Below are 21,537 nucleotides of genomic sequence, written 5' to 3'. Positions count from 1 at the left end.
GCACATCAAAATTCAATATTAGGAGCTACTGCTACTTAGTATTTCAAATACCCAGCATTGTTATATTCACCAATAATTCAGATACTATCCCAAAGCCATTACCACCCTCTTTTTATGAATTAGCAAGATGGTTGCAGAACAGAGTCAAGGCCCAGATACCATTCTTTGTAGTAAATATGAGTCATTAACCAAGGCATTAAATGTTCATATTTTAAAACCCATGGTCTCAGAGTATTACTTTTGGAAAACAAGGTAACAGCAATTCTGTAAAGAAGATAGAGCAGTATGGTTTAAAACAAAAGAGCAAATCACTAAAATACAAACATTTAAGATCTCTCTGAAGATGGACAGATACACGCAACCTTCACTAAGTGTCCCTATTAGCTTGGATCTTAATTGTGCTTTAGCTAAATACATACAATCAAATTTCAGAGAATTCATATGAACTTCTTTCAGTGACACCAGTCACACTGAGGGAATGGGGGAAAGATGAAGGAAAGAGATCACTGATGTCAAGCAATTTATAATCTGGGGAGGGGGGAAGCATAAGGCAACTAATCTAGAATTTCTTAAAGTACCATAATGCCTAATACCACTTGGTACAGAATAAAATAATAAAATAATGTAACTTTATGATTATATGGATAAAATAATGTAACATTATGGTTATAAGGAATACTAGAGGTTTTGTAAATGAGAAAAAGGAAGATTTAATGAACGACTTCTCAAGAATTGACTAGAGGTTCTACCGATAAAAGCAAACTATGTCCATACACACATAAGATGCATATATATGCATATAAATATACACACGTAGATTACTTCTTTATGTAGCTTTATTGCCTTTATAGGGGATTTAAAAAAATCAAGCATAAAAAATGTGAGCACTAGGTTTGAGGTTCATGGTCCAAAGTAAATTATGCCCAAAATAAATGTACATATACATAGCAGTAAATTTAAAGAAAAATGTTGTAAGTAGGTCATATTATTAAAAAGACCGCAGGAATTGCCCCTCTTCTATTCAACCATTTATTCAGTCATTTAATGCGGTTTTGATCTACCTTAGCAGGACAACTCTCAATGTTTACGTATATTCTCTTAAGGGGGCGCTGAAGGACAGGCTAGTTGACAGTGCATCCTGGTAAAGGTAAAGGGTTTGACCCACAGAATTTAGGTAGCTTTACTGATTCTGCACAATTGCGAAAGCACAGGCCAATCAACAAATGTTTGGCAAGCTCTACAAATGCTCTGTGTACACTGTGAGAGATTTGGCCAACAAGACGGAAGTGTCGGGGGACTCACGAGGCATGAGGTACTGTTGCAGCACGGCCCGTCGCTGCAGTGGGCCCCGTTGGAGAGAGAGCACTTCTTACAGCACAGTCCGTAGCACTCCTAGAGGGGACATTCACGGGCGTGAGTGAGAAAGCTGACAGGCTGGTCTTTCACCCCACTCTCCACACGGGACGTACGTATAATCCACATGGGGAGACTTAAACAATAACAAGCAAATATTTCAGGAAGTCATCACTTTAAACAATAATATTCCTTCCTGCCACATTTTTCAGCCAAGTATGATCTTCTGTGAAAGGGCTTCCCTACCAAAAAGTCAGCTTATTTCTTAGCAGGCGCCTCACCTTCAGTTAGTTCCAATATACTGTTAAGACTCTTTTTTAAAATATTTTATTTGTAAGTAATTGCTACACCCAACATGGGGCTTGGACTCATAAACCCAAAACCACGAGTCATGTGCTCTCCTGACTGAGCCAGGCAGGGGCTCCCAAGCTCTATCTAGTTTCATAAAGACAAAAATAATACACACCACAGAAAGACTATTTTGTGATTTGATAATAGTTGAATGGGATGAATATGAACTATGAATTTTTAAGAGGTAGGAGATTTGATTAGAAGAACCCATTAGGTTTTTTTTCAAACTAGGTCATAAGGACATGATGAATTCTAACATGTCTGAGCTGGGATTAAGCATTGATGAGAGAGATGAGAAAGACAGACAGTAAGACCCCAGAGAAGCACCCTGTAGACTTCTTGCTATAATTGCTTGCTCTGGGGAGAGCTGCGCTAAAGGCGGGAAGGATCTCTTATACCTACCACGTGTAAACCGCAGTCACATTCCTCTCCAGCCTCCACATATCCATTTCCACATTCTGTGGGCTCAAATAGCTAAAAGAGATTAGGAAGAGAAAGGAAAAACATTTTAATTTATCACAGAAAATCAACAAGCAAATAGGGCTACATACATGGTCCTGTAATCATGTACAATTTTTCTGTGATCTGTTGTTAACGGCATCTTACAAATGATGCCTGTGTGGTAACACTGTTCACTTATTAATAACACTTCGAATAACCCTATGGGTAGTATTTCTGGGAGGATTCTCTGGAGGTGGGCTCCAGAGATGACCTTTACCATTAGAATTATTTATTAATGGAAATGAGCTATCAAAAGGAATAGATCATTTATTACATTTGCTAATGGAGCTCAGATGCAATGCTAAGACTCACAGATACCTAATTTACTGACTTCTCTCCAGGCAGCTGAGAAAACATAAAAATTGTCAAACAGATAAAATGTTTCAGTCACAGCCACATGTAATGAATACAATCAAGGAAATGCAAATAAGTGTAGAAGAGGTACCGCTGGAAATCCATGCCCATCATTCTCATTGAAAAGAAATCTGTCCTGTCTAAAGTATATTAAATAAATGTGCAGACATATTCACGGAGGTATAGAAATCTTTCAATCATTCCTGGAACACTGGAGGAGTCGAATTTCTAGAATAATGCACTCCACTAGAGCTATGAACTTCCCTGCCAGACAACCTATATTGCAGCCAGTTGTGGAGGCAGCTGAGCATTTATGAGAAACATTCCTTTTTCCCTCAGCTGGGGCAAGATCTCCCTCTGCATGCCCATTACTCTTACATGAAGACTGGAACAGCACATTCCAACCCAAACGCTCAAAGACAGGAATATGAGAGGGCAAGAGAGACTCGTCCTCCAGAAGCCCCAAGGAGGGGTTGCCTTCCACCGAGGCCATCCCGATTATTCTTCCACTTCCAGGAAAGAAAACTCTTATTCAAAGCAAGAAAGTTCTCCAGGGTACTTGGGTGAGCCTCCTCCATAGGAAAGTCCAATGAGGGAAATCAACAGTCCTAATCTCTGTGGTATTTGATCAGCAGGCAGGAGAAAATGGAAATGGGAAGCTCGGACTGGAACATGGCTAGCACTTCCTTCAGGCCTCGCGTGGAACTAACTGTTATATCTCGCTCTTAGGAGACTTCTTCCAACCAGCAGCAGGCCTTGATCACAAACGGGGTGGAAAACATAGCAGGTGGGAAGGATCCCACGGCACAGAAAAGAGGCATGCAGATAATGTGGAAAATAACACGTGAGTCACACATGCGCACATTCATTGATGAAAAGCACTTAGAAAAAAAAGTCAGTTCTTTGATACATATGTACAAATTATTCCACTGGAATACACAGGGGCTTTAAAAAAAATCATTCTACCACGTAGCTTAAAAAAAAAATCCGTATTTACTAACTTTTAAAATTGAAGATGTATCATTATTTTTATTTAGTTTTCAAGTTACCTGAACAGTTTTCTTTCTACTGACAGGCAGTTTCAGAAATCTAATGATGGGTCCTTCCACACACACACTAGAAACCTTAGGACTTACTGTTGTGCTCTCAGGCACAATACTTCTGATTGGCTGGTGAGACACGAGGCAGCTGAGATGAGTCGTGGAAACTTCAACTCGTTAATGCCAGCAGCTCCCATCAATTCATTACTACTCCTTTCCCCCATTGTGAACACTTGGAAGTTTTCAGATTTCTGAGGGTCAATGCCATGAAAGGCAGACAGCTGAATTTAATGGTTGCAAGGTCACTTCACAATTCCTGTTTCTTTTTCTGCAGACTCACTGAGATTTTATACAGATGTCAGGCATCCAATTAATATCCCCTGACTACAGAAGTATCACTTAATTATAAGGATAGGAGTAAATTATTCTGTCATTTACACACATTAGTCAGTGATTATTTTTCCTTAAGGTTAACATGATTTCATTACTCTCTCAGTTTATAAAGCATTACACATTTTGTATAGCAAAAGAACTATATTTGACTTACGAAGTAGTATTTTCAAAAGAAATATGAAATGTGCAATGTTAGAATTTCTATACTGTCTGCTAATTAGCAACAATCCTGCTTTTTTTGCCTGTTGAATGATTCATTTCCAAATATGTTATTAGAGGTCCATAGTGCCTTATGCAAAAGCTTTGTAGCCAGTGAGTTTGAAAATTCTGGCTTTGCTAGATTGTAGAAAAGTACGATGCATGTTCTATCTACTAGCCCTGAGGGGCCTGGTGCATACCCTATAATCACAAACATTTATATTTCTGCAGCAATACTTACGAATATTTATACTATGAGGGGTAATAAAGGTTTTTAGTCTAAGAGAAGTTTTACTGCCTAATGTGTTTTCTGCAAACTCGTGAAAGAGACTTCAATTTTCAGAGCTTTTTGAGTTAAGGAATTAATGGATAAGGATTGTCACAATGCATATATGAATTTTGATGAGATGACAGTTGATACCATGGACCTTCCCACATAAAGAGACAATATATAATAAATAATAAATATGCATATGTATTTATGAGATCCATAAATACTTTGGACCATCTTTTGGCTAGCTTCTGTGGGTATTTCCTATATCTATATCTATATCTAATATCTAGATATCCTAGATAGGAGACTAGACCACTCAAAAAGAAAAGAAAAAAAAGCCAAGGAACTAGTTGTATTCTTTGAGAGAATGTCAATGGAAAATGGAATTTTCATCAGAGAAACAGATTAAAGCAATATATGTTAATCTAACCCACAATCTCTAAGCAGCAGGTTGAAAATCCTAACATGTAAATTTCAAAGATATTTTGATTGAAGTATGTTTGTTTCTTTGTTTGGAGGATGAAATGGGAGGGGTACAACTAGCACTGAAAAATCAGAGACTCACAGCAGCAAAACTATGGTTTTGTCACTCTTTTTTACACAGGATCAGATTTCACATGATAATGGCTTTTATGACTAAATACTAATCAGACTGACAAATCCCCTCCTTCCCCAAAAGACCTGCTTTCTAAGACAAGTATCTGGCATTTTCCAGTGTTCCACTGTAAAAAAATATGTGAAGACATATAAAAAGATATTTGCAACTCATTTATTAAGGCATGAGCTACTTTTCAACATTTCCCACTGAGTTTAATGCAAACATGGCTTTTCAATCTTTTCCCGTAAGAGATTTGTGACTGATGGCTGTGAGCAGATCTGAGGTGTATATGATTTCTATACTGCTTTCATGAATCTTATGTACATTAAACAAATTTCTTAGAAGTAAAAAAAAAAAAATTAATGAAATAATTACACTTCCTGAGTTACTAACCTTTGTTGGCCTGTTGAAAAGACAGGCTCCACCTCCTCTCTGTAAAAAGTCTTTATATTCCAAAATGCTGCACTTTGAGAACTTTCGGGAATGAGACACCCTGAGAAAATAAAGAATCAATTATGTAAATAATTTTCCAAAAGCAGTCATCAGAGAAGAAAATTAGAACCCGTGAATTAGAGCAACATGGTCACTCTGGACCTAGACGATTCTGCAAAGGTTCATTTATGTTCAAATTGCCAAATAAGTATGTGTGGTAGAATTTGCAAAAATAGATCGTCAAAGAAAACCACAGATTGGGAGCCAGGTTATAACCTCCTCAGCAGCCAAACCCTTCTATGCCTGGGCTTAGAAGAGTTTTGGAAAGCTTATCACAAAACTTCACCTCCTAGGGTATATTTTAAAGTGTGGTCATTTTTATTTGCTCTCTCTCAGTAAAGCAAGCACTTTTTCTTGCCTCTGTCCTGAATAAAAGATGCAAAGGAACCTACTAGATTTTACTTTGGAGGAAGGAATTGTGACAATCTAGTAAAGATTACATAATGCAGCTGCAGCAACACCAATGAGGTAAACAAGGAAATTCTAAAGTATTATATACACACACACACACACATACATACATGAATATACATATACATATATATGTATGCGTGCTTTTGGCACATATATACTTAGTAAAAACAGAATGAGGGTAAGCTCTTTCTGAATTAGAATTAGGTTATAGCTTTTCGGGCACAACTTCATATATATTCATGACTTAGGAATATGATATGAGCCTTTTTGTGATTTAATTAATCCAATTGCTATCTCTACATCAGTATATAGGGAAATATTATACACATGATTAAGACTAAGCTGAGTCATACACACTGATTCTTCGGGCATATTTTTTCATAGTACCTGATTTGAGAGTAACAGGCCACTGATTTTAGGATGCAATCCAAAAGTTTTTTGTATCCTGATGCATGAGGGTAGTATATGCAAGTAGGAAAAAGTTTTGCCATTGTTGACAGTGATCTCTTAAAGGGACTATGTAGAAATGTGTACTCAAGAAAATATATATATATTAACTTTAGTTTGTTTGTTTGTTTTTTCTATCCTCCGGTGGCCAGTCTGAAAATTCATTCAGAAATCAGGAGTTTAGAAGACAGAAAGTGCCTCCTTAGAGAAGCAACATTATAAATGGTATTCCCTTCCTATAATAGTCCTCAAAAATGCTGTTTAAGCCATAATTTTACCAAACTATGGCGGAACAGTAAGGGGAGCATGAAAGTTAACGGTTTCAGGTTTAAAGTGCATTTCTAGAAACATATATTCTAAAGCAGCAGGCAGAATTGTTGACGATCTCTGCAAATCCTCATTTTCACACTCCTCTTTTCCCCATGAGCCCGACTCCTGGTGGGAACGTAAAGAAGGGACTCTGTACAAGTAGGTCAGGGCTTCTGGCCACTGGGATTACTCAGGAGAGGAGGAGGACCAGACATGGGCAATATATTGAGCAGATCTCTGGCATGGGCAGAAGAAGCAGGACAGACACGGGTGAAACAATGTCTTCCATCTAGTAGAAGTGGGCTCTAGCTTGGGAGCCTTGGATTAGTGGCTCCCACGGGGGCAGAAGCCAGGTTGGGGGAAGGCAATGTTTCCAGGCCCTGGCTCCCAACCCCTCCCGGGCATGACTCTAGTTCTCAAAGTATTCTCACAAGAAGAGAAAAGATAGGTGTGAAAATGTTCAAATGTCTATCAATAGATGATACCTATTTTAGACACAATAATTCTGTCTCAATAAGAAAAAAACTCTATTGATTATATAAGCAGTATGGTACCATTTTCACTACACCAAATATGTCTATTTGTGAGTTCCTTAAAATGTGAATTGATGAAGAAACTGATTTTCATGACTGCTTCAGGCAGACAACGAGCTTGTATTCTAAGTGCACTAAAAAAATCAATGCCTCTACTAAACTTAGAAGCATTTAATAATGGGCTTCTTCTAAAGGTTAATAGAAATAGAAGTTGTTATTATACTTTACTGTTATCAACAACTTTAAATAAAAAATTAAAATTGGAAGGGGAGATGAACCATGAGAGACTATGGACTCTGAAAAACAATCTGAGGGGTTTGAAGTGGCGGGGGGGTGGGAGGTTGGGGTACCAGGTGGTGAGTATTATAGAGGGCACAGCTTGCATGGAGCACTGGGTGTGGTGAAAAAATAATGAATACTGTTTTTCTGAAAATAAATAAATTGGAAAAAAAATAAATAAAATATAAGGTGAATCAGTCCTTTCATTTTTAAAATGTCAGAAAATTTATGACTGAACTTATACTGAGTGCTGAGCCTAAAAGACCAGTACCCGAGAGACTGTGTAGTACTTACATGTGGCACTGTCAGTGAAAGGCATAAATCAAATGCATGTATAATGAAAATTTACCCTGTTTCCTCCATGATGCAGCCGCCCCAGGATTCTGTGCAGTCACATTCTAGTCCAATGAAATAATAAAAAGCAATAGAAGAAAATAAAAACAACAAAAGTCACATCTTTAATTTGCATTTCCACTTTTGAGATAAGTACTTATTACCAATTCCATGTCACGTAGATACAGAACGTGAAATCTCACCAAACAAAATCTATTTCCATTCAATCAATATTTCTTTACATCCTTTCCAGAAGTATAGGTTATTTCCTAAGACAACAGCTGGCAAGATATCAAACTGTCACTCTCTTCATTTTTGTAACTCAGAAAACACAACTGAGTTCCTAGTTCTAATGTTTAATGAAAAGTAGCCTGGTCTGGAAATGAAAAGCCTGAGTTCTAGACCAAGGTCTACCTGAGTTCTAGTTCAAGGTCTCCCTGATACTAAGTGACCTAGTATTTCTTGGGTTTTAGTATTTCCACCTTGAAAATGGAGAACAGCCTCTGTGCCTATCGCCCAGAGTGGTTCAAGGGCTCCCACAAGATGAGCGCCAGCACGCACTCTGTGAGCGGTCAAGCTCTACTGCACACATGTTGTGAATCATTCCTGAAACCTCCCCCAACAGAGCACATTGGAAGTTACAGGGGAGAATTCACTTGCTAGATTCAAAGCGAGGTTTGGCCAGGGACTTGCAGAACACTATGCTCAAAGGTTTAGGAAAAGAGAGCGTTCTAAAATATAAGTGTAAATTGTCACTGAAACTAAACAACAATCGCCAACTCAGCCGAGATGCCAGAGACTGACATACAGATACTGTTAATGGGCTGTTCTTTTCATTTATTTATTTTTTCTTTTCTCTTTTCTATCACAGACAAGGATATTTTCAAAGAAATGCTTCCAGATAGATTTTTTAAAAGTCAAAGTTCAGAACTAAAGAACTATCCACCTAAACAAACAAGTCACGAAGGAATGAAACATCTTAGGAAGGACCTACTCCAGGCATTGGTCCTGAACCCCTGCTTCTCACCCCATCCCCTCACCCAACTCCATAACATCTCCCAGCTGACCCCAGCGCTGGCCTCTTCTAGGCTCCAGGGTTCCCAATCAAGGTCATAAAGCTGGCCCTACTCCCTTCTGATTTTAAGGCCATCTATCCAGCTGATGAAACACAAAACACCTCCTTTAATGTGTACTATGTGATTCCTTGGAAAGCAAATACTCTGAGCAAGATTCCAATAAATGAAAGTTTGTGGATATTTGCTAAATGCCACCAGACTTAACATACACATCAAGTGATGACTTAATATACCCATAAAGGGAATTGAGAAGCCCCGGAAATGTATTTTGTTTCAAATTTCCCTAACACTATGCATTAATGATAATTATTTGATAGTCATCAAGAAGGTATAAAATAAATGTAGGATAATGTTACAGAAGGTTTTTGTCCTTTTCTTCCTTGGGGAGCTGAGGTGGGCAGGGAGACCTTTACTTTAAGCATCTGATATTTTCACAGAAGGGAGCAGACTTCCACTTAAGAGAATAATTTGAGGGAATACCTTGGTCTTTCCATCCACGGCATCCCATTATGACTTTTTTGGGTCTGAGGCACTTTTGCCCCATGACACAAGAAATGTATTAGAAATCGTATTTTGCTCCTTTGTTGGTCTAAAGAGAAATATAATCCAGGATGGATTTTATTCTGATTTTTAAAGAAATTGAAATTTTTCATGGATTCCTAAAACTACTGTGGGCTTTGATACTTGCCACTGGAAGCTCAGCCCTGTCTTTCCATCTTCCTGTCTCTGATTAATGAAGAAAGTGCCGTAAGCACTCACTGGCTGCATTTCCCCACTGGATGGGATCTGCGGCCCTGTTTGGATTTCCCCTTGGCATGACTTGCCCATGAGAGGGGTATCCTCTACCACCTGTTTCCAGGCTTAAAGGGCCCTCAAAGCAGGGCTGCCTATAGGGGAGCCTTCTTCCTGAACCTTCCTGATGGGACCATGTGGGTGAGTTCCGAGATAGGTAGGTAGGAAAGTTTAATTAGAGTTGGAGGTCCTCTTTGACACTAGATCTAAGCTATTTCCAGATCCAGCTGCATTATTATTATTTTTTTTATTTCTTTTCAGCGTAACAGTATTCAGCTGCATTATTATTGACTCCCAATGAAACTTTTTTGACACCTAGTGTCTACACTCCACTGCTTAGAGCACAGAGGGTGACAGTTCACCCTCTCCCTTAAAACCCAACACTCCACAATGTGAGAAAGAGCTGCTCCTGTTCTGAGAAAGCGAGTATGATTTTATGAATTTCGAAGGGGAATATCTACAACCCAAACAGATTGGGAATTACCTGCAGTTGCTCATTTGATCACCTTTTTGAAGAGGAAGGAGGTACACTACAATTAAGCTCTAATGACTTAGGAATGAAAATTATTTATTTATTAATGACTGGACATGCACTATACAGACAGAATGGCACATGAAAGTGAGTAAGAAGGTCAATGTACATACTTGGCTTTCTGCTAGAAGGTTCCCATTGGATTCCAAGGTTTTGAGCCAGGCTCTGCGATAATACTTGTGCCACTGCCATTGGAAGACCATACTGTTTTTCAGAGTTGAAAGTGTGTGGGAGACATTTGAGAGAGTGCACAAAGCTAGTTATTATTTCTTAATCATCACCACATATCATCTCAGTTCCCTAAGTAGAGCCTCACAGCATCAAAAGATGGCATATGCTCCTTATCACTTCTTCCTTGCAACTGGGCCCAAGAAGCAGAAAGCCTCTCTTCCTATGTGACATCTCTCAGAACTTGATGCTCTCACATGGAAACATAAAATATAAGCCATAAAAGGCCATGCCCTGATTCAACTCATACCAAACCAAGAATAAACTCAACTTACTACAGGTATGCCAAGAAAGGTCTCAACTGAATGTTGGCTTTTGGGATTAGCTGGTATAATATATTCTGGCATTGATCAGGGTTTAGATACAGTTGGTTTGGCTTTTTGGGTGCTGTTGCCAGCTGGTGTAAGGATTTCCTTGATATAAATGAAGGTACTAGAATCCAAACAAAGAGACTAAGGAAATATTTGTTTCAATGAATTCTAAAGAGGGATAGGTAGAAGGCATAAAGATGGAAAATTTACATAGAGAGAAAACAAAAATACTGATTAAACATAATCATAAACTCTTTGATTTAATTGAGTTAAATCTAACATGCGTAGGAGAGCATTATAGCTTAAAATTATCAGGAAAGGAATATTAAGTTTATAAAAATTTATCCACAGAGGTGAAAAAAATATCTGGACCAATCTTTGGCATGAATTTGCCTGATAAACATGAAAAGCCATAATTAAGAAATGAAGCAATACCTCTCTTCTAACACCAAAGACCACTTTGGGTTCCAATTACTAATATAAATCACTCTATACTTTATTCTTATGTCATTGTTATTTTAAACAAGCCTAAGAGGGATGGAAACTAGGCCACAGGGAAGAAAGAGGTCAGATGCAAAGATAAAGCTCTACTTTAAGAAATTGATCAAATTTACCTCATTCACACCAACTCCCCGTGTGCGAGAACAGACACCTCCAAAGAAACTCAGACTGCTTCTCTTATAGTGGAATGTCATACGCCTAAAGAAAAAAGAGAAATGCTCTCAGAAAACCAATGTAATGACCATCATATACACCCTCCCAAGACATGCCTACTCACTCTTCTACACTGAACACCCCAAAGCCATTCTCCCTCAAGAAACTGAAAATTATATTTTAAATATCTTTAGATTTATGTTGTCACAAATACCTTTAAATTTATGTTATGTGAAGAAATCTCAGTTGAGCAAACATTAATTGAGCACCTACTAAGCACTGGCTGATTATTATAAATTACGATACATTTCTAAATTATTATACATTGCTATCGACTGAGAGACAAGGAAGTAAAGAACTAAGGTGAGAGGAAAGGAAGGAAGAATCTGGTGGGTCTGATTCCAGGACAGAACACTGGACGACTGTCTGAAAATAGCTTTGCCATGAATGGAGAAGAAAAGCATCTAATATATCGAAAGACAGTATGGTCATCCTTTTCCTCACTGATAAAATCTCAATTTTATTCAATGGTTCACTTCCAAAGACTGTATTTCCTGAACTGTCTTGCAGCTGTGTGTAGCATGTGACTACGAGCCAGCAAATGATTCGTTGGTAAAATGGATATGTGCATGCTTTCAGAAAATCTGCTTTAAAAGATCTAACTCAGCTGGAAAGAGAGATCTTTTGCAATCCTCCCTGCCTGTATTCCTGGTGCCTGTAATAAAGGCTGGTGCACCAGCAGCCACCTTGAATCATGAGTTGACCCGGAGGATGGAAAGTGTTAGAGTAAGAACATGTTCCGAAAGTAAATCTTACAACCATGGAACCACCATGCCAGCACGAGACAGCTTACCTCCCTGCTACTTATATAACCAGAGAGAGGAAATCAATTCAAGAGCCATACACTGACGTATAACTTAACAGATACAGTAAGGGGATAAAGATCAATGTCAACCTAAAGACTGCAGGTACGTACGAGATGAGGTGCACGGCATCGGCGTGCTGTTTCATACGCTGCCGGTATTTGGAGAACTCATGGAGCATCTGCACAGGGTTGGTGGTGATCTCAATATGATCCTTCTCAGTCCAGGTCTCTACTGCTACCAGGACAACCCTGGTATTGAGCTGCTCCTTGTAAATCTGAGGGTATACAGGACAGGTGCAGGAGGAAAACACTGGGTCAAACATGCACAATCAGTGATTCAGAATCAGTGGAAGGACAGGAGGGGAGGTGAGAGGAGAACATGAGGCCACAATTAGCTCATCATAAACAATGTTCTTAACTTTCTCATTTCCAAGAAAAAAAGAAAGACAAAAAAAGAAAGAAAAAACAATCACAAAATTCAGCTTCTCCTACAAGACTATTTTAATCCCAAATCAGCATATTCATTGGCCAGGCATCTCACTAGGGGATGGACAGTAGGGATGTCAAGATTCTACAGTCTGGACATAAATTCCGAGCAGGCTTTAGTAAAATCAATCGCAAAGAGTGGCTTGAGCCTGACCTATTGGCTCTGAGTAAGTGCAGTACCACCAGTCAGTCCTGCAGGACTGCAACAGACCATCACATCCTTGCACCAGTACGCAGGAACATGGCTGGCTTGTCCTTGGACGCCCTCTGCCATGACACGTAAAAGAACACTGGGAGGAAATCCTAGATTTGGGCCCAAAGAGGGAAAAGCAGATTCATATCACCTACTTCCCCCTCACTGGTGGCCTTACTCCCAATATTTAAACTGTTTTTCTGTTCTCTTTCTTGACTTTTGGTCCAGTAGCTAAACAATTCACACAATTAAGCAATTTCAAAGACTGCTGTCATTTTGTCCTATTTTCAAGCTAATTAAGAAAATAATGGGTGATCTTTGAACACACTGAAGAAAAGGAATATCATCATGCCTAAATCAACCTGAGGCTATAATGATTTTACAACAAGCTAGTTAAATGTAATGTCTTTTTAAAAGTTAGTTGGCCAGCTTCAGAACCTTGTATGACAACCCAAAATAAAAATTCCACTTTGCAAGAGGTGGTTCTGTTCAATCATGGTAGAATGACCAACACAGAGATGTTACCAAGTCATCAGCTTTGGCAACTTCTCTTTTCCATATTCACTTATAGCCTCCTCTGAAAAGACTGCTGACAAGAGCTGAAATTACAGAAGATTAATAAACCAGGTGTAAACTGGCTTTCAGAATTTCAGTCCCAACGCTATATGGTAGACTCTGCCCATCCGCCTGTATTACACCTTTACTCAACTGTGCCTACAGGTATGACATGTTGTGAGTATTTACATGATGAAAGGTTTGGGGACTATTTCGAAGGCAGTTCTTTGGAGGAAATAAGTATCATTTAGACAGTTGGCAATTCATAAAAAGTTGTGTTTTCTTCCCAGTTAAGAGGGAACATACCATAAATATCAGGTAAAAATAGACTTAACTGAACAAAATAGCACTTTACATTAGAAAACAAAGTAGTGTGCTTTATTTAATCTAGGACCAGCCAAACTGAACTATTCATTGGAACACAACAAATAATGTTCACATCTACTAATTCTACCTAAATCAGGAAACAGGAAGAAAATCTTAACCATTATTCTCTGTAGCTTAAAAATGAGACAGAAAAAAATGTCAGTATGAACGATTTATAGAGGTAGAAGTCTTTGTAAGGAGATATAGAACTTACTCTTTCAAATTAATTTTATTTGGGGGACTGCACTTAATTGTCCTCTAGACATAAAATCTGAAGCCTTCACTACTAAGAAAATAAATCTCAGTTCTTAAAAAAAACCTACTCCACTTGAATCAATTAGCTCTCTTACACTTAAGACAATAAGCTCAATTGGTCATCAGTAACAAAGTCTCTAGATCAAGTGTAAATTATGCTCTTTTTAGCAGTTAATTTTCTCTAGTGTTTTTGTCCTTTGTCACCTTCTAGGTGACAAAGAGGTCTAGACATCACTTAGAAGCAAAACTAATGCATCTTTTGGATACCAAGAATGACCCAACCATCCCCAAAACTCTGTTAATACTATTTTTCATGAAGCAGAACACTCTATAATTTCTTAGCCAGATGAGCTTAAGGATGGTGTTTTTACTTTTGCCCAAGAAAGAACTAAAGTAAAAAGCAAACAAAGAAATATAAACCATCCCATCTTGGAAAAGTACGTTCAAGAAAACTGGGATACTTACAGAATCCACAAGGTTGACCACGGACTTTGCAAAGTTATTGGTGTGTGCATGAGAAGAACGATACTTCTTATACTGAGGGGGGAAAGGATAAACCAGTCACTGCCAAATCATTATTTAATGGTAAATTTCACATATCAGTAAAAGCAGACATTTCAAAGAAAGCAATAGTACATATGGGGACTAAAAATAGACAATTCTAAGTCCACCATATTGGATATGGTGGTGTTTATTAGGCAGCAAAACTCCATCTAAAACACCTGTACCAGTTCCAAGTATGGAGAGAATCTGTAGAAATCTGTGTGAGAAACTTTACACCTGAGAAATGAGTTGTTCACTCAGTCTTAATGTCTACAAATGCAATCTTCTTGTGTTCACTGAAACAACCTTCACAGTTTACAAGGGGCTTAGCTAAGAAATTTAGTCCCAAGTGGACACGCTTCTCCCTTTAAACTCAAGACCAGACACAGATCACAAAAATATCTTAGACAACACTTTAGATACTAGTCATGATATAGATTGCATTTCTTATACACATTCATATATTCTTTCAGAAGAATGTCTCCTCCAAGGAAGCCAAACAAAGCCTTTGCCTTTCAACTGTTCCAAGTCAGAACAAAGGAGGGACCAAAGTAAAAATGAAGTGCATGGATACTTTAAGACTGTTTATGGTTATTTACGATTATTTAAGAAAATAAATAAAAATAAATCAATAAAATAATTCCATAACAACATCTGGAGGGCTACGGTTTTAGCAAAGAATACTGAACAGTATGTCTTTGAGAGGACAATCGAAAACTGATTTGAAAACCATAGAGGGATCACGCCCTCTACTGAGGAAAAAGGAAAACATACTCAAAACTACTGAATCAGATTTGCACCATAAATCTTTAAAATCTGTCTTTAATCATAATCTCTAAAATAACACATCTTTCATAAAGATTAAAAACAGTTCTACACTGGAAATCCAAGAAATCCTTTTTTTTCCTCCTCTGCCCACTTTCACACTATAAATTTGTCAGGCTCCCTTCATTTCATTCTCTCTCTACCCCTGGTAGTATGTTTTTAAAACAAATATTATATGTCTTCATGCTTACATACCTGGTATTTATTTTTCATGATACTTTATACACTGACAAACCATAACATATATGCAATAAATCAGTACTGTTATTGGTAGTATTCACTAATTTATCACCATTTTTCATTTATAACATTTACTGTAATGTGAATGTTTATATCCCCCCAAATTCATATGTTGAAATCCTAACTCCTGAAATGATGGTATTAAGAGGTGGCACCTTTCGGAGATACTTTGATCATAAGGTGGAATTCTAATGACAGGGGTGAGTGCCTCAAAGAAAACTCCAGGGAGCTCCCTTGCTCCTTGTACCAGAGGAAGTGGGCACAGAGCAAGGTACTGCCTATGAATCAGGAAGCAGGTCCTCGCCACCTGCTGGTACCATGATCTTGGGCTTCTCAGCCCCTAGAGTGGTGAGAAATAAACTTCTGTCATTCACAAGCCACCTAGTCTGCAGTGTTCTATTATCAAGGCCTGAATGGACTTGGACTCAGAATGAACTCAAACTTGATGTTACTGCTGTCTCCATGCATCATAATCTGATCCAAACTGTCTCCATGTGTTCTTCTATAGTAAACATCAATCTGTGCATGTAACTGGGCCAAAAACATCATATTGATCTAAGTATCTTAGGGCACTTTAACAGGGTTTTCAAACCTTGCACAAAGAAGTTGCTATAAAGAGCTGAGCATTTTAAGTTGTCCAGCAAATTCCACATGCTAAAAAATTTCAAAGATATTTTTTAAAGTAAAAGCAAAAGCCTCAACATTAAGTTTGGGGTGATGAAAATAATATAAAAACATTAAGAAGCACACATTACAAAAAGAAAGGAAAAATATTAACTGACCCCTATTCTAAGGCAGTGGTATTATATATCTAATGACAATTAACTTTACTGTGCTTCGGAACATTAATTTGTCCATTTTGGAGACTTCTTTTTGTAGAATAATGATCATGGGAAAATAGGACATGCAAGTTAAAAATTAATAAAATGAAGTCTTTTTTGCTGTTGCGATGTTTTTCACTTATTTCATATTTGTAATCTCCATGCCTCTGATTTCCTTTAAAAAAAGCTCCCTCTGCTGTGGGGTAAGTGAATGAGAAAGGTCAAGCATGGAAGCAAGAGTCCAGGTAAAAGATAATGAAGGTTGGACAGCTGCAGAGAGAAGTGAGTGGGTTCACAGGATGTGCTGATGTTATAGGATGTGAAAAATAGGAAAGAGAAGAATTAAAGATGACTCCGAGGCCTTGAACTTGAATAGCTGGGGGAGTAGAGGTGTCATTTAAAATAATAAGAAAGACTAGGCAAATAGAAGCTTAGGACTAAGAAATCAAGAGTGCCGATTTAGAAATGTTAGAGATGCCTGTTCAATACTGAACCTAGCCAGCAAGTAGACAGTTGGTTATGTAAGTATGGATTCAGGAGGCTAGAGGCATAAAGTAGAGAGCGATGAATTTAAAGTCATGATATATTTTTAAAGATTTGATTGATTTATTTATTTATTTTGAGGGCGGAGGGGCAGAGGCCAAGGGAGAGAGAGAGAATCCCCAGCATACTCCCTGCTCCCAATGTGGGGCTCTATCTCACAACCCTGAGATCATGACCGGAGACCAAACCAAGAGTTGGACACTTAACTGACTGAGCCATGCAGGTACCCCTAATGTCATGATATTACTTAAAGGTTGAAACTGGAAGTGTTCACATTGGCACGAGTTATAGAGAGAAAAGAGAGCCCCAAACCAAGCTATGAGCACTCCCCTAATCTAGAGGCCAGATGCAAAAGCCTAAGAAGGAAGGGCCAGTGAGGAAGAAGAGCTGTTATGCCAACAGAAGCCGAAAATATTTCACACAGGAGAGTGTAATCAACCGTGCTGCTGAGACAGCACAAAAGGCGACACCCAGGATACTCACAAGATTTGTTCACTTGAACTTCCACTTAACTGAGCAGCTAGGATTTAGCAGGATCTATAGGTGTTTCTCCTACAGCAAATATTTCTCCTCACAACTCTTTGAGGTGGGTGTTATTAGACCATGTTAGAAAGTGGACAGTGAAGTTCAGAGAAGACAAGGAACTTATCCAAGGTCACACAGCTGGAATTCAATGCCTACTCTGGGTTGAGATAGGAGATCAACTTTTTCGGTTAACAATTCTGATAAAGTAGTTTATGTATATTCCCAAGAAATCATGGTTCTTGATGAGAACTCATAATTTGTTAATGTGCCCATAAAGGATAGTGGTTTTTTAAATAGGGTTTAAATTGAGGCTTAAATTGAAAAATATTTGAGCTATAACATACTTGCACTTGGACTTATATGACTCAAAGAAATATTTGCAGACCCTTATCAAGGCTATAATTGGCTCACAAATTGGGTTCCACCAGCCAACTACCAAGATGCTTTCTACAAAATTGAGGGATTTTCCTCTCCTAATTGAAAGCCACTGATAACATGATGCTTGTTCAAAATAAGGTGTCTACATTCTTTCAGGAAGCCAATATTAGGTTACTCTGAATTAAAGAGATTAGCTTGAATGTGAATGTAGGCAAAATGTTTCTATTTCCTGCATGAATAAGAAATAATTTTGCATACAAAGAAAGATGTGCAATCTCCATTTATGATAAAACTTACTTTTGCAATTTGTGATCACTGAAAATAATTTACATTTAAAGTGCCAAATTTTACTTTGCCTTCCCGAACAATTACAACCCTTAAAGAAATTTGTTTTTTGAAAAAAATAAAATAAAATTAGTGCTTGATTTTCCATCTGAGGGTGACAGTTATCAAAACAACTGCGCTGTCTCATTTAGCACAAAGAGTGTATAATGAGTCATTTCAAGGATGATCACTCTAAAACCCAACAGTAAATCTACAGGTATTAAAAAAACAGATGTTAATTATTCTAGTTCAGTTTTACTTTAAAAATGTGAACTTCAGGACTCCAATCCATGTTCTGATTTACTACTTCTTTGTGGTAATCAAATTCAAAAACAACCTTCATTTTCTTCATTTCATATAAAGCACACCTTAAAAAAACTTTTTTCTCGCGTCTCAAAAGAAAAAATCCTTATAAAATGACATACTTAGGTGGGAGTTGGATGCATCCTGTCCTCAAAGCAAAAGGAATATGTTGTCTTGTTGCTCCAGATATAATATTTATTTAAATAGTAGAAATCACCTTAGGTAATTTCTTTCTACTTTAGGTACTACTACTACTACTCAAAATTAAAACTTTTTATTTCATTTCTCACTATGTATTTCTTCCAAGTTTATCAGTGAAAATCACAGTTCTTTTCTTCTAGTTTCAAAGACAGATAACATATCATGACTAGTTCTCACTCGATTTTAATAATAATAATAATAAAACAATTACCAAGGTTTATCGTGAACAAATCTGGTAGTATAAGGAAGATACCTTTATCACAGAATATATGGTATCATGTGCAGAAAATTTCCATATATGAAAATGATATTATAATGGGAAGGTGCTATTTTATATTCATAAGATAATGACAAGATTATTTAAATGCTTCCATTTAAAAGGATTAAAAAATAAATCCAAAGTATATAATATTTATGAAAAATTGCTGTTTCCAATTTATACAGTTATTGATACCTAATCTGACTGATAGCTTTATGTACCTTCCTACCAGAGTATGGTGGAACAGGAGATGCGGAGATACAAGTCATGGGTGGAGAAGTGTTCTATTCATTCCCAGCTTTCTGTGAGTGTATTTTGTGAATTTAAAGGCATTGCATGAATCATAATGATTCCTTCCACGACTTTAAAAAGTATTTGCATAATGGATATTAGAAAAAGGGGAAGTGTCTAATGTCATAGTTTCACAACATGCTACAACGCTAAGGACTGAGAAGTACCTACAAGAAATCTCAATGTCCCAATCAACAAAAATAGTTCAGATGAAAATTCTTCTTGGGGTTTCAAGAAAATTAATGTCCTTCTGAAACTCTTAGTTTAGCCTTTATTATCTAAAATGGTTGTCTATATATTTGGTTTTCCTTCTGACCAGAGAGGACCTCTCCTCTCCTTCTGCTAACATATATCAAGCAATATATTTAAAAGCTACTGGTAAATAAAATAAATCTGCATGTATAATTAACAGGTATTCCACTTAATAATATTCAGCATAACTAAACCAGTACTTAGCAAGTAATAGAAAATGTCTGCTAATGTAGAGAGTCAAGTACAAGTTTAAAAATAAATTAAGTCATATTTTTTAAATTTATGGTTCCAAGGCCTTTTCTTGAGTAGGGTCTACTAATTAGAATTGCACACTGTCGTTTTACCCTATCACCTACTAACCTAATTTTGTCTCCTTAAAGTAAAACAAGGACTTAAGGATATATGCAAAGCAATGTGAATTCTTATTGCAATCTTTTACAAGTTTTTAACCCATAACTGACTTTAAATATTTCTTAAAATATTCTCATCTTTCCAGAAATATAACTCAGTTTTCATAAAAACAGCTACACTCTTAGTTTATATAATTTCTTACATTAAATTATATAGTTACAAGAAGTATAACAAGCCTACACAGTCTGGAAGGCTCAGCAATGGGGTGGTAGAGTAAGATCCCAACAGTTCACAAGAGCCAAATGGATGCAACTTCTCCCACCTCCTCATTTAGTGACCTCACTCCAGTAGCTTGAAATCAGCCATGATGGTAGTATTTACACTACAGCTATCAGCAAACATTATAAACCAAGGCTATTTTCCCAGAGCTAGGTGTTAAACATTTAATCACACCCCAAGTGTTGGTTATACTAGCAAACAGCCTATTGGACAAGACTCTTTAGAAAGCTCTAGGCTTCAGTCAACCTGTTTTACAAGGGACACAATTAACTAAAACATGGGTAAGAAGGTTTCTGCTCAGGGCACCTGAGTGGCTCAGTCACTTAAGCATCTGCCTTGAACTTTGGTCACGATCCCTGGATTCACTTCTCCCTCTCTTTCTGCCCCCTCTCCCTGGCTCATGCTTGCTTTTTCTCTCTCAAATAAATAAATGAAACCTTTAAAAAAAAAACTTTCTACTCGATTTTCAAGAACAGCCAATGGAGGCAGTAATTATTTTTCATGTCTCTTAAATATTATTGAGATGACATATTAAATCACAGTTTACTTTGACATTAAGTAACACAATATTACTCATCTTTCCAAAATTTAAAGAAGATAAGTCATCAAAGACTGTCTCTTTGGACATGCTTTTATTATACATCTTTACTTCCTATAATTACATCTGCCACAAGTCATAATAATTTGTAAGAAAAAAATGTTCTCAGAACAAAGACATGGAATAAAGTTAGAAAGTAGTGACCAAATATACAGATAAATAAAAGTACAGCATAAGAATTTTAAATGAAGGTACGTAAAAGATGTCAAACAAATAGTTAAATCCATTCATTATAACCACTAAATATTCATCTGTTTATTTGAGTTGTGAAAATTCTATAAAGCCCAGTGTTTCCAAACACATGAAATAAATCAAGGCATTCAATAGTTTCAAAGAAATAAAGCATCTAACTATATTGGCCTTAATAAGTAACAAATAATGATTCAATATAAAGTGAAATGTATTCTTTCTTAAGCAAGCTTCTAGGTCTAAAACTCACTGGTTTGTTGTTTTTTTTTTAAGATTTTTGTATTTCTTTGTAAGAGAGAGCATGAGAAGGGGAGGGTTAGAGGGAGAAGCAGACCCCTGCTGTGCAGGGAGCCCAGTGTGAGACTCCATCCTGGTTCTTCCAGATCATGACCTGAGCCAAGGGCAGTCACCCAGCCAACCGAGCCATCCACAC

The 21,537-nt window shown here is 37.3% G+C and overlaps 1 protein-coding gene across 3 annotated transcripts in view; it reads right to left on the bottom strand.

Moving 5' to 3' along the window:
• The window catches only part of ADAM23 (ADAM metallopeptidase domain 23), a 166,581-nt gene that overhangs the window by 38,245 nt on the left and 106,799 nt on the right, over positions 1–21,537 (bottom strand). For all 3 annotated transcript variants that reach the window (XM_044241418.1, XM_044241419.1, XM_044241420.1), the window contains exons 10-17: positions 14,648–14,719; positions 12,439–12,602; positions 11,423–11,507; positions 10,383–10,473; positions 7,886–7,934; positions 5,456–5,555; positions 2,107–2,178; positions 1,303–1,392 (exon numbers count right to left, since the gene is read on the bottom strand). In XM_044241418.1, coding sequence (XP_044097353.1) covers positions 1,303–1,392; positions 2,107–2,178; positions 5,456–5,555; positions 7,886–7,934; positions 10,383–10,473; positions 11,423–11,507; positions 12,439–12,602; positions 14,648–14,719 — 723 coding nt within the window. The remainder of the gene's footprint in view (positions 1–1,302; positions 1,393–2,106; positions 2,179–5,455; positions 5,556–7,885; positions 7,935–10,382; positions 10,474–11,422; positions 11,508–12,438; positions 12,603–14,647; positions 14,720–21,537) is intronic.

The sequence above is a fragment of the Neovison vison genome, chromosome 3 (assembly GCF_020171115.1).
Source record: "Neovison vison isolate M4711 chromosome 3, ASM_NN_V1, whole genome shotgun sequence".
Lineage (NCBI taxonomy): Eukaryota > Metazoa > Chordata > Mammalia > Carnivora > Mustelidae > Neogale > Neogale vison.
This window is presented reverse-complemented; position numbering and strand designations above follow the sequence as displayed.